Raw genomic sequence first — 14,488 nt, forward strand, 5'->3', positions numbered from 1 at the left:
AGAAATTCTGTGCCATGTTCAATCAGATTATTAGGGTAGGTACCTAATTAATCAAATATGCTTTGTTGTCAACATAAAATCACAACACGAGTATTTAGTAACGTGACGTATACGCAGCGTATTTTGTTTATCTGTTTCTTTGTCCGAGCATCACGTCAAAATGAATTATTCACCTGATAGCTTAATCACCTGGGTGAATTAAGTCAACCAAACGGTGGACTTGTAATTAAGGGAATAGAGGCTTAAAAGCGCATTTCAAGACTGAAGTACCAGGGTAGCAGAAATTGAAAGGAAGTATATGAGATGGTATGGGATAGTTTTGAGGTGAGTATTCGAATTTGTATGAGATGGGTTTGGGATATTTTTTTAATGTCGTCCAACCCAACTGATTACTTATTTGGGTTGGATTCTTCGTAGTCAAAAGTACCAGGCTAACATAAAGTGCTAGGTAAATTCGAAATTATTCCAAGATACCTTCTTTCCAATACCTGCCCTAAAACCATCTCATACAATACCTTTCAATTTGTGCTACCCTGGTACATCAGTCATATAATAAAGCACCAAACTTGCAGTTTTAACTAAACAATCATTATCTTTCAAATACTACCTAAATTTCCGTATTAGTGGGACGAAGCTTGGTGGGACGAACGGGAATAACCCAGTTTTGTACATGAAATGCTTCTCATCTGACCTCTGCAACCTTTGCAGGTAAACCTAACCTATTGGATCCACGGTTACACATCCAGTTGCCTGAATGTGCAGGTTTACTCACGATGTTTTCCTTCACCATAAGAGCATCAGTTAGTATTCAAACTAATGTACTTTAACTTTGAAAATAGTCATTGGTACATGGCTGAGGTGGGATTTGAATCTGTCTTTCTTCACATTGCATAACACATTTTAAACTGCATTTTAAGATGCAACAGAGATCAAGCAAAGAATATGAGAACATCTCTCAATCAAACATACATACCTATAACATCATGTCACTCCAAAGGCCATGTTCGGCTGATAATGAATGAAAAAGCAATAATAAAATTCAGCAATAATACACAGTACTCAATAGAGTTTATTAAAGTAACAAATTCCCAAAACTATATTGTACATAATAGACAACTATTCATAATACAATTATGTACAAAATCTATAAACTTTTACATAAAACTGTAACAAAATTCACTACAATTGTGATCAACTACTGCAAGCATTAATCGCTTATAAAATGAACTAAAATGTGGCAACACTGACATAAACTTAAACTCACTATCTTTTGAATCTAAATAAAATCTTGCATTTAATGTAACTGAAGAAAGATGTGCTGACATGTTTAAGCCTTGATATGCAAAAAATGGAAAACTGAGAAAATCCTCTTTCAAAAATAAATCTTTTTCTTTTCAATTGAATTGAATAGTTCTTTGGTAACTCTTAACAATGGAGCGCACAAGGCACATGGTAATTAAACATAGTTAACAAGATTTCATGACATTGAACTAAATTCATGTTAATCACATGATCCATCAAGCCACCCATCTCTCCATCGTTCATGTACTTTGCTGCAGTCAAACTTGGGTTTACCGAGCTTCACATTGACTGTGTTATGTCTCTCACACAGCCATTTCGCTAATTCATCTCTGGATTTTGTCTGCGGTGGGTTCTTCTTGATGCTGTGAAGAAAATGAAAAACCATTGTAATTGCAATTCACATTAATATTAAAAATACGTGAGTCTGTGTTTCTGCCTGTAATGGTTTTACATTGAAACTGTACCAGCCTATTGTCATGCCATGAAAATAATAAACACAAATAATAATGTAGTGTCATTGCTTTTGTTAATGTGGTTAGGCATAAAATCATAGTAAAATATAATAAACTTACTCTTCTTGAAAATCCAAGGCACAGGGCTCACATGGATAAAATTGAGCAAAAATGTTGAAAAACCTCGACATGTTCTCTGATTGAGTCTGCGAAGGCTTCTCTGGGAAATACGACGCCATTGAATGAAGGAATCCCCATGTTGAGTTACCAAGTTCATCTTTATCTAAAGGACAGTCTTTTCTCTTCAATATATCTTGAGAACTGGCAGAAACTTTGGAAACCTATTGTAATGAAAATCAATAAATAAGAACAAAAATATAGACTGGACTGATCATACAGATTGAGCTAGCTACCTAAAATAATGAATTAGTTACTCCACAATACTATAATTTATTTATAATTAATAAAATTATAAACATAAGCGTCTACAACCCAAGCCAATCAGAAAAACAAACATTTTCCATCATAGATTTTGACTGAGGATGAAATCCAGGACCTGTGGTTAAGAATAAGTTTAGCACACTGGCTATATGTAAATTAATAATTAAAAGTAAGAATACCGCACTTTACTTGATTTTTTTAAATTTCATAATACAGACGTATCACTCTATCGAAATTTTAAGTGATAAGATAATAAAAATAACATGAGTTCTATTCTAACCTCGCCCGCGTCTTTCCTCTCGAAAGTTTTGGTTGTAGTACTTCTACCATTCTGTTTCCGCTGCTTGGCCCAAGTCTTGAAGTCCGAGCACGCTCTACAAGGCTTCTCCTCTTCATCTATTCCATGGCCCATGTTTCAGTCAATCATCTGTTTCTCCAGTCCATGAACAGCTGATGCAATACAAACGCAAGATACTCAAATCGATGGGATTTTTTTTTAAATACAGTTAAAAAAGTTACAGAATCTTTTCCAAATGATAATAATTTGCTGATTACGTAGAAATAGAAGAATTTTCCTGAATCTTCGCCGGCAAAAAACTTCACTCTTCCCTTAGATTGGATCGGAGCTCAAAATCGGGATTGGCTGCCAAACGAAAATGACAAAAAGCATGACACGTGACAATGACATATCAGTGTTGTAATGGTATAATAGTTATGTATAAATATATACGTAATGTTGCCTACTCTATATTTCTCTAGAATGAGTTTGGAAGTGGCAAGTGGAAAGAGGTAGTCTCTGCCTACCCCTCCGGGAAAGAGGCGTGAGTTTATGTATGTATGAGTTTGGAGAATGAGCGACGTTAAAATCACAGTCACAAAGGTAAAAATATATTATATCAATACAAGTTTACAAGTAACACCATTTATTTCAGGTTGTTAACATAAGTTTATAAATAGTAAAAAAGCACGCGGGAATCATTGATTTACCTGGACCCAAAACGACGGCATACAAATTCACTACATAGTTATTGCCAAGTCGCATCGTTCCCGCGTCTATCCTTATGTATATGTGCTTAGATATTGAAAACCTACACAACGGATTTTGATGCAGTTTTGTAAATAGATATAGTAATTCAAGAGGAAGGCCTAATCGAGGCAGGTCGCTAGAATATTATAAAAACAATCAATACTATAACATTTTTATTGGTCTGTATATTTAACAAAACTATTTGATCAACTTAAAAATATAATTTAACCAAAAAAACGGTATATAAATAAACATTTTGTGCAATGTTATAAATTCAGTATAATCGTTGTAGCTAAAATTGAAGTTGGTACCTATATAATATTTTTTTTATAAGGCGATTTGTTTTAGACTAGGCTTAAAGTAAATAATTGGATTGTTCACTGAGTCCAGTGCAGTAGATTATAAAGCTTCAATTCGTAGGATTTTCAGCTGCCGTCACGATTTCTGGAAACAAAAATGACTTTAGGAAACTTCACAAGGAAACAAAAATTGTACATACCTAAATAAATGATATTGATTTTTCCATATTTCAGAAGAATGATGAAAAGTAAATAATTTTACGTTTATCAATTCTTAGGTATTTATCGTTTGAATATAAGTATGTATGTACAATAATAAGAGTGTGTGTGATGTCTGTTCGCCTTTATGTCATGATATTTAACTTTAACTGTTTTGTTTTTGTTGTGCTTGTTACATTGCACAAAATAAATTGTATCTATCATGCAGTTGGGATTCAGGTAAGGTTTAAAGTCCTTTCACAGCTTAGCTAAATCGATTAGGCTTACCTAAAACTATGGCCGTAAAAGTAATTTAAAAAATTAACACTCACTGTTCACAATATCTTTGAGTGCTTGCACGCCCACAGAGTGCGACATGGCGGTCAGAATGTCAAAGCAAGCCTTACTAATAGTATTTTAAAGTATCCATGGTCGTAATTTTTTTAAAAAAAAGAACACGCTGTTTACGGTATCTTTCAGCGCTTGCAAGCCACAGAGTGCGGCATGGCGGTCAGAATGTCAAGGCAAACCTTAAAACAGTATCCATGGCCGTAAAATTATTAAAAAAAAACACTCACTGTTTACGATATCCTTGATCGCTTGCAGGCCACAGAGTGCGGCATGGCGGTCAGAATGTCAAGGCAAACCTTAAAACAGTATCCATGGCCGTAAAATTATTAAAAAAACAACACTCACTGTTTACGATATCTTTGATCGCTTGCACGGCCACAGAGTGCGGCATGGTGGTTAAGAAGTCTTGTCCGGAGTCGCAGCAGCGCGCCAGCTGCGGTTCGAGCGGCAGGTTGCCGAGCAGGGGAACATTGAGCTCCGAACACATTTGAGCGGCGCCGCCGGTCGTCGCCGGGAAGATTTCACTGCGACTCTATTATTGTATTTTATTTTTTATATTTGAATGATCAACAGCAATTGTTACAATCATAAGATGATAAAATAAACATTTAAAAGCCAATTACAGGTCTTCACTAATAAAAACTGTAAATTATTTACAAAGATAAACAGTATGAATAATTTTCGGGAAAGTTAACTAACTATACTTAATACACATTATATAACAAAAAAATAAAAATAAAGAAATGCTTATATGCATACATGTCCCATAAATAGGAATAGGACCATTCCATCTCGGTCCCATGGATGACGTAAAAGGCGACTCAGGGATAGGCTTATGAACTTGGGATTCCTCTCGTAGGCGATGGGCCAGTAACCTGTCATTATTTGAATTTCAATTCCATCACATATAGCTGAACGTGGCCTTTCAGTTTTTTCGAGACGGTTGGCTCCGTCTACCCCGCAAGGTATAAAGACGTGACAATATGTTTGTATGTAAGACATAAAAAGTTTCTGATTCTGATTGTATAAAATAAGAGTTAGGTTACCTTGTATCCAATTTTGAAAATAAATCCTATTATCTATACTAATATTATAAAGCTGAAGAGTTTGTTTGTTTGAACGCGCTAATCTCAGGAATTACTGGTTCGAATTGAAAAATTATTTTTGCGTCGAATAGACCATTTATCGAGGTAGGTGTAAGCGACAACTTAAAATAATATATTAATTCTCAAACAGTACAGGTCGCGCCATCTTTTATACCGTGACATACAACTATTTAGCGCGCAAATATAGGAAAAAGCACAGCAGACAGTAATGCCATCTAGTTACTAGTGTCAAAATTACGACGTATCGTCAATTTCCATTACATTGACATTACATTGATGTATTGTCAATAGTACTAAATGATGTCGCTACTCGCTCCGAGATGTCTCCCTACGGTTTCTAGAACAATCAATACAGTTCGAAAATGCTAGAGGGCTCTAGAATGCGAACACTAGAGAAAGAGGGACTATTCTGGAACAGGTTGATTCCGTATATATAGACGAAATGTTTGCTCCGCGAGTTAGTTCTGTCTTAACTTCGAGATCAAAGAGTACGAGAAAATAATAGTGCGAGCTAAATAGTGAATAATAGACAGTGCATAAAATATAGTTTACAGTTATAGATACAGAGTAAGTTCTGACTTGAATTCGACATCGAATAGTGCGGGCAAATTACAGTGTAATAGTTCCAGTATACGAGTTCTATTCGAACTATTTTCATAGTGTACGAGTTCTATTCGAACTATTTTCATAGTGTGCGAGTTCTATTCGAACTATTTCATAGTGTGTGAGTTTTATTCGAATAGTAAAGAACAGTTTTAAGTGTCGGGAATAGTTAAACAATTTTATATTATATATAGTGATATAGACTAGATTGATTTATAGACAGTTATCATAGACAATAAAAGACAGTAAAGTGGTGACTGGTGTTTTAATCCTTCGAACCTATAGTTCGTGCATATGGGATACTAAGGCGCGTCTTCAGACAAACCCGTGTCCCGCACAGTAGGCTTTAGGCTATATAACATCAACTTTTAAGAGCGAAGAAGTAATGAAAAATGTGAAAAAAAAAACGGGGGAAATTATTCATTCTCGAGGATTGCCCAAAATAACTATTCCACGCGGACGTAGTCGGGGGTACATACAGCTAGTTACATAATATACTCACATTACAGTTGGGACATACGAACAGCGACATATTTTCTATGACCCCCAAAACTCTGACCCCCACTTTGGAGCAAAAGGTCAGCTCTTTGCGGACATCCAACAAGGCCACTTCCTGAGGCGTGGTCACCACTACGGCCCCGGTCAGACCCGCTCCAGTTAAATACTGAACTGATGACAGGTGTTCGTCGGATGTGCCTGAAAAAATATAGGATATTGACTTCAAATATCATCACTTTGTATCAAATATTTGGTATTTGATTTTCATTATTTGCCGTGTGGTTCCCGGCACCAGTACAAAAAAGAATAGGACCACTCCATCTCTTTCCCATGGATGTCGTAAAAGGCGACTAAGGGATAGGCTCACAAACTTGGGATTCTTTTTTAGGCGATGGGCTAGCAACCTGTCACTATTTGAATCTCAATTCTATCATTAAGCCAAATAGCTGAGCGTGGCCTATCAGTCTTTTCAAGACCGTTGGTTTTGCCTTCCGCACAAGTGATTATATGTATGAATCCACTACCATTTCGCTTAAAGCTGATTGACGAAAATTTGCGAACAAAATAATTAAATTATGAAATCACATAAATAAAATAAAAAAAGGCACAAAAATCAGAAAATATAACATCCTGAGTTCTAGCCACTTATCTTACGGTGCAGATAGTAAAAGTCTATCAAGGACAATACCTTTGGAATTGGCCTAACGATCGAATGTAAGGTAAGGATCCCCTGCAAATGTTAACTTCGTGTATAAACCTGACTTACCTGAACCAGATTCAGGGTCAAACGCCGCACCCCGGGCTCCTGGCGGCTTCCTGACTGGTAAAAATTAATCAGGACTTACGAGTCGAGAGCATGATGATTATAAATGTGAATGTACACTAATTAATAATAACAACTAATGCGGTACTATTATAGGTGTTTGTAACACCTATATATATTATAGCATATAAAGTATTTGTATTTGTTTGTATTTGTACTAGACCGATTTTGATGAAAGTTAGTATAACATTAATCTGTAATAAAAAATAGACTTTATGCAAATTTCCACGGGTACGTGATTTATTGCATGTGAAGTTGCGAGTGAAATCTGATAAATTATAAAATAAATGAAGAATAAACTAAATAATTAATGGGAATGATATGATTAGAGTTATGAATGTGGATGAAGCGAAGGAAGTATGCAGAGATCGTGGCAAGTGGAAATATGTAGTCTCTGCCTACCCCTCCGGGAAAGAGGCGTGATTTTATATATCTATACTAATATTATAAAGCTGAAGAGTTTGTTTTGTTTGTTTGTTTAAACGCGCTAATCTCAGAAACTACTGAACCGATTTGAATAATTCTTTCACTGTTAGGTAGTCTATTTATGGAAGGCTATAGGCTACATTTTATCCCGGATTTCCTACGGGAAACGTCAACAATGCAGGTGAAAGTTGAATGAGTCGGCCATCTGCGAGCTTTCCACGCGAACGCTGCGCAAACCAACAAAGATATAGTAAAACAATGTACTAAAGATGTGAAGTACTCATTTTTTGCCACAAAAAAGTCCGCGAGAGCATATATCTATCTCTTAAGGTTTACTTACAATAACCACGTTTATGTTCATTTTTTAAGATTATTTTTTCATTATAAACAAAAGTTATTTTGAAACCAATTTTCTTTAATTCAGTATTAATCCTTATCCAAATAAATATGTTTATTACTTTCAGCTTTTCATGTAGACTAAAATTGCCATTTACAGTATATAAATCAGACGAATAGGTTTTGAGATATAGTCGTTATAAGCAATTTGCAGCGAAACATTTAATACGGCGAACCAGCGTTTTTTCTAATACGCGTGACCGCCTGACAAAATAACTATTCCACGCGGACGAAGTCGCGGGCACAGCTAGTGTATGATATGATTACGTACCTGGCGGAGTGTCGATTAGCAAATAGTCTAGTTCACCCCAGTCCACCTCGCTTAGAAACTGTTTAATCATACCTGTCGAAGATATTCATTATATAAGACATATTTGATAAAAATAAAAATTTATTGAATAAAGTTGACAAAATGTAGATTTAGATTACAATTTCTAAACTATACTAATAATGAATCTATAGATAATATAATTTATTATTATATTTTTTTAAGTTTGTCGTTTAAGAAATTAACTTTATTTTAATTAGGTAGATTTATTATGATTAGTATAGTTTATGAAAATAATAATATAAATAAGAATTTCGACATCCGAAATGTCTGCTTGCAATAGCTTTATATTTGCAGGTTAAGATGAGATTGGGAGAAACTATACATACAAAACTTATCCGTTACTGAGAGACTGACAGACAACGCGCAGCCTAAACCTTAGGATCTAGAAACTTGACATTTTGTATGTAGATTACTTATGTTGTCAAGGATTTTCTGAAATTCCCGGGAGAACGGAAGTTAACGGGATTTTTGGTTAACGCAGACGGAGCTAGGGTATTATAGTTAAAAATAAAATAAATATTATGTAACTACGGAATAAATAACACAGAAATCAAGTTCATGTTAAATTGCACTTAATATATTTTTTAAATTAATATATAATGTGTTTTAAATGAATACATACATACATACATAAAATCACGCCTCTTTCCCGGAGGGGTAGGCAGAGACTACCTCCTACCTACTTTTAAATGAATAAGTTATTTAAATAAAAAATATAAGCATCCGTCTGATAAGGTGCCGTGTGGTTTCCGGCAATCAAAAAGACCACTTTCATCTCTTTGCCATGAATGTTGTAACAAGCGACTAAGGGAAAGGCTTATAAACTTGGGATTCTTTTAGGCGATTGGTTGGCAACCTGACACTACTTGAATCTCAATTCTTTCATTATGTCAAACAGCTGAACGTGGCTTTTCAGTATTTTCGAGACTGCTGGCTTCGTCTCCCCGCAAGGGATATAGACGTGATTATAAGTATGTAGATAAGCATTCAAGACCCAGGGAAATCAGTAAAACATCATGACCTGTGATCGAACCCTGGTTGTGTGGTCTGATTGGAAACATTTATCTTTCTGTTTATTTTGAATGTTTTCTTTTATTACTTTAAGTCGAATAGATAAAAAAAAGTAGCCTTTGTTCGCTCTGTGAACTGATTCAGAGGTTATCAAGGGAACAAAGTTCTCGGCTTAAGTAGAAATTAAGTATTTCACCTGTATTAGATTAGCTTCGAATTTGCTTTACTTGCGTCTACCAAAAATACTATTTAGGCGAAAGCTATTAGAAAAATATACCTACATAGGTACATAAAGTCACGTCTGTATCCCTTGCGGGGTAGACAGAGTAACATAATTGAAAAGGCCACGTTCAGCTTCATGTACAAATTGAGATTGAAATAGTGACAGGTTGCTAGCCCATCTCTTACAAGGGGAATCCCAAGTTTATAAGCCTATAAGTAAGTCGCCTTTTACGACATCCACGGAAAAGATATGAAGTGGTTCCAACCTTGTGGATTCCGGCACTTAAAAAAAAATTAAATAAATAACAACATATACAAAAGTCCCTTACAGAGTCAGTCTGGAAAAACTGAGAGGCCCCGTTTCGCTTTATGGTTTAACTCTTGACGTTTGGTGGTTAGTTAACTTACTTTTTCTGCGCCATCTATTGCCGAATAGTGGTACTATTTCGTTCGTAAACAGCGCAACTTTGGCGCCCAAGTTCGAGCTATGGATGGTCGACTACAATTCCGTGGCGCGCGGGAAGAACTTGACAACTAGACCTACATGTTTTTTTTTTTATTGGTCCAAACGCTTTCTAAGCCTATTAAAAAGAAATTGTAGTGCCGTTTTCTCAAAGGATTAAGACAAAAATAAAAATTGTTCCCAAAAAACTTATAAAAGTATTGTTTAAAAATTCAACCATTTAATATGTACAGAAGGTTTATTTTCGCCTGTCTCACCGTTCTTCTTCGGTCCTCTCCATATAACTGCGTCGTCGGGACTGCCCAGCAAGAACCCGATGGACATCAACGACAGGTTGTCTGTCACGTACTGCAAACAACATTTATAGCTGAACTCGTTCATACACATATACATAGGTACATACATACATAAATCACGTTTCTTTCTGGGAGAGATAGGCAAGGACTACATCTCCATTTATTTATTATTCTATAATAAATATTATAAATGCGAAAATAACGCGGTCTGTCTGATACGCGTTCGAGCCTAAACCACTGAACCGATTTTGATGAAATGTAATACAGAAGTAGGGTTGACCCTGAGGAAGAACATAGGCCAGAAAAAAGATTGTCTGTAAACTTTCACGGCGAACGAAGTCGCGGGCAATAACTAGTTTCTAATTAAAAGTTACACTCACAACGGGAGACCAGCCCGAGCCCGAGTTGTGGACACGCTCGTCGCGCACGCCCAGCACTCGCGGCTGGCTCGGACCGCAGATATCCGCGTCCAAGATGCCCACCTGATGATACAAATTAAATGGGTTCTTAACCACTGAGCTGCCGAACCAGCGATCTGATTTACATTTGAGTGTGGAGGGAAAGGTCGGAGTGGGAAGACCTAGACGAACGTATCTTGATCAAATTAAAGACGTCCTGCTAAAGGGTCAGGTCAAAGTACCCGAAACCGCCGAGCTTGCATGAAGAGAGTTATGAATGTGGATGAAGCGAAGGAAATATGCAGAGATCGTGGCAAGTGGAAAGAGGTAGTCTCTGCCTACCCCTCCGGGAAAGAGGCGTGATTTTATGTATGTATGTATGTATCTGATTTACACCCGCATCTGCCGCGGGAAATCAATTTTTGAGCGAGAAAGGAGTAAGTATTTCCAAACTTAAAGTAATGCATTTTATACTCAAAATAAAATAAATAAAGCGGCCGGTAGGGCGAGCGCTGATCAGAGCTTAAGCAGTTGAGAAGTTAAATTACAAACTTAAAGGAACATTCCAGGCTCCTCTCAGAGCGAGGTAACCGGGACTAACGCCAGAAGCAAGAATAAGACTTACATTAAAAATTTGAATTAATAACACTTTATTTACCACATAACATTTTACACGCAATTAAATAATTGTCTCCAATCACTGCAACTAGGGTTGCTAACTGTTTAAATCTTAGAAAAAGATTTAAAAAAAAATTCGGATTTTTCATTCCTTCAACTGACACGTGCGGCTGAATGTATGTTTAACACGCGAGACCAAAATTGACGATGAAAAATAAATGCTCATTCATATTTATTTAATAATTCTAAAAAAATAAATGACAACCGTTTATATCAGAAGATCTATATGGTTGCCAACTCCAACAAAGTTAGCTATATATGTATGTACCTATATATCATCACGTAAAAAGTTACGTACCTACTTAAGCCACGTAAGGAAAGCCTTACGTGGCTTAAGTAGGTGAAGGACACGTATAATAATATGACACGCCAAAATACCATTATTTTTTTAAGAAGATCGACTCAGCTTCAAAAATTACAGCGGAAAGAAGCAAAACAGAAGCTATATACCTACCTATACCTATCGATAATTACTTTGACCGTTTGAAAGTGCCCAGGAGACATCATTATCATACATCCGGTGGTTACAGCCAAAACCATTATATGGAATATGTTAGAAAATATTAAGTAAAGGTAAAAGTCTTGCAAATTTTTGCCAAGATGTAGGGCACAAAAAATAAAAATAAAAACCGAAGGTAAGTACATAAGAACTTGCCTGCGTTCCACGCGAACTAATTCGCGGACGATAGCTAGCAAATAGCAAAAGGAAGTGATAAAAAAATCATGTTAACTGTAAACACAATAATACCTGACCTATATACCACCCTGGCACTGCCTGGTACCCTCGCCAAGTAGACGATTGCGAAAATATTAGACGCGCGGTATTCGGGATCAATACACTACACGTGGTTGCCTTCTATTTTTTTTTTGAAGTTCGAAATGGAATTCGGCAGCGAGCAGGAGCGGCGGTCGAGATATAACAGGGTAAGAAATAAAAAAAAATAATAGAAAAAAATATTTTATCTATGTTCATTTGTTACCCCGCCAAAAATATGTTACCTAAAACTGAAAAAAGTAATTATTCTATCTGTTTGTGTGTGTAGTACACACACACACTGTGAACATCTCTAAATACAATGGATTTGTCATCTGTAATTACTATGAACCCTCAGTTACTATGTAGTAAATCTCTGTAAGTCAGGCCAAGCCTCTCATAAAATACCTAAGTATAAAAGTGGTATTAGTTAAAGCTGTCAGTTCAGTCCAATTAAAGATGTAAATATACAAAACACAAAGTCACAGTGAGGTCAAACCTTATTAGCCTTGCCTTAGATAAATCTACCTTTTTGAGAACTTGTTTGCAAGATAACTACTAATCAATAAAAGATCTGGCTTAATAGGTAAACACATGTTTTATTTTTAAATAAACTTAAAACATAAGATCTCTTACGTTTTCATTACTTTCGGGATAGATAAACAGAGCCTGCAGTAGGTATATACTTATAAGTCTATACATACTAGCTGTAATGAAAATCTGGCATACAGAACAAAAATGAGAAAATATACATACATATATACTCAATAACATGTTAAATGTATGTACTTAATAACATCCTTTATGAAGTAGACATAGCCAACAGTTTTAGAAAGCTTCAGCTGTATGGCTTGATGATGGAATTTAGCTTTAATAAAGACAGGTGATGTGTGAACATGGCCTACCAGTCTTTCCAAAACTGTTGGCTCTGTCTACCCCGCAAGATTATATGTATGTATGCAGAGACAGGTTGCCAGCTCATCCCATAAAAGAATCCCAAATTTATAAGCCAAGTTTTTTTATTGAGGAAATGAGAAGAGAAGAATATCATTAGCATGAAACTTATTTGTTCAAATTGTTCTGAAGCACATTATATGTGACAGTATAGATTTTTAATCAAATGAAGCCATATGATGTTAGCGGCAATCACTTTGCTAATGGAACATTTTGTAATCTTATCAGCAATAATGCTGCTAATGGATGGATAAATAAAAATTTTGCTTCTCTGATCAAGTGGGTTGCATGTTCATGGGCCCATGCACATCTTGGTATCAGCTTTCAAATCAGAATACGGTATTTTCTGTGGTCGGAAAGAATAAAGTTTTTCAAAATTTCTTTATATGTATAATACTCCAAGTATCTCTAAGTACAGAACCTTTCCATGAATTATGTTTGTATTTTGTGTAAATGCATAAGACTCAGATTTACAACTAAAAAAATATAAAAAAATTGTAAAATAATCAAAATGTCTGATATACTACTATCATAGAAAAATGTTTATTTATCATTGCTACTTCAATTTGCAATTGCTTCAGACATATTCTGGAATAAGTTATAATAGAAGAAAATATTTCAAATAAAAGAGCTACAAAGAACCTAAAAACATGAAAAAAAGAACACACAAAAAAAAACTTACATTGATATCAGGATTCTTAGCGGCCAGTGCGTGCCCTAACAGGGATGTGACTGTACTCTTTCCTACTCCTCCTTTCCCTGATAAAATGAGGATCTTATGCTTCACATTTGCTAGCCGATTCTTGATTATATCTATTGCTGGGTCCGGTAGTGAGGCTGCGCCTGGAGCACACAGTAAACAGTTACCAAAATGTTAGTCAAACATTGTCTCAAAAAAATTAAATAAACAGCAGGAACTCTTTATTCATTTGAGACTTACCTGAAGCACATATATTTTGATTTGGACAGCCTGCACAAGCTGAGGCTTTACCAGCATCGTCACTCTGCGTACCAGGACAATCTGTATAACATTTATTCATTCTTTTTGAATTTAAAACGTTTGATGATAATCAGATTTTCACTTAGCACAAAATTAAACTTACGCTGTGGTGCATTCTCTGGAACATTCATTTTAGTATTGTGTATTGTATTGTATATCAGTGAAGGAGCCGAGCCTGACTTAATTTTATTATCGTCCTCAAGATATCAAACCAAGAAATAATATTAAATAAAATTTATCCATTCAATCCACTAAAATTCACTTGTGTTCTGTTCACGATTTCTTTTCACAAATAAAAATGATTATGACTTTGACTTAAACAGCTGACAACCAACTGACAGTGACAGAAATACTTTTTTGCAAGTTGGATGCACTTACAATATTAACATCGCTACAATGGCTTTTTGTAAATTACCTTTTCCTATAAGTAGTTTTAGTTGTAATTTTGGTCATTCCAAA

At 35.5% G+C, this 14,488-nt stretch overlaps 2 protein-coding genes across 3 annotated transcripts; both read right to left on the bottom strand.

Moving 5' to 3' along the window:
• Positions 1–1,046: 1,046 nt before the first annotated feature.
• Positions 1,047–2,865, bottom strand: LOC106133278 (FAD-linked sulfhydryl oxidase ALR). 2 transcript variants are annotated; one of them, XM_013332949.2, is made up of 4 exons: positions 2,751–2,853; positions 2,476–2,645; positions 1,875–2,095; positions 1,047–1,664 (listed from the first exon to the last, which is right to left on the bottom strand). In XM_013332949.2, the coding sequence occupies exons 2-4, from the start codon at positions 2,605–2,607 to the stop codon at positions 1,502–1,504; spliced, it is 516 nt and encodes a 171-aa protein (XP_013188403.1). In that variant the 5' UTR covers positions 2,608–2,645; positions 2,751–2,853; the 3' UTR covers positions 1,047–1,501. The 2 variants fall into 2 exon arrangements, with proteins under 2 accessions (XP_013188403.1, XP_013188402.1); XM_013332948.2 differs by having other exon boundaries at positions 2,476–2,865.
• Positions 2,866–3,382: 517 nt separating this feature from the next.
• LOC106133302 (cytosolic Fe-S cluster assembly factor Nubp1 homolog) lies at positions 3,383–14,340 on the bottom strand. The gene is made up of 9 exons (XM_013332987.2): positions 14,133–14,340; positions 13,970–14,050; positions 13,712–13,872; positions 10,626–10,727; positions 10,207–10,297; positions 8,194–8,265; positions 6,282–6,475; positions 4,416–4,602; positions 3,383–3,666 (listed from the first exon to the last, which is right to left on the bottom strand). Exons 1-9 carry the CDS (start codon positions 14,158–14,160, stop codon positions 3,632–3,634), a joined length of 951 nt encoding a protein of 316 aa, XP_013188441.2. The 5' UTR covers positions 14,161–14,340; the 3' UTR covers positions 3,383–3,631.
• Between the last annotated feature and the right edge of the window lie 148 nt (positions 14,341–14,488).

The sequence above is a fragment of the Amyelois transitella genome, chromosome 11 (assembly GCF_032362555.1).
Source record: "Amyelois transitella isolate CPQ chromosome 11, ilAmyTran1.1, whole genome shotgun sequence".
NCBI lineage: Eukaryota > Metazoa > Arthropoda > Insecta > Lepidoptera > Pyralidae > Amyelois > Amyelois transitella.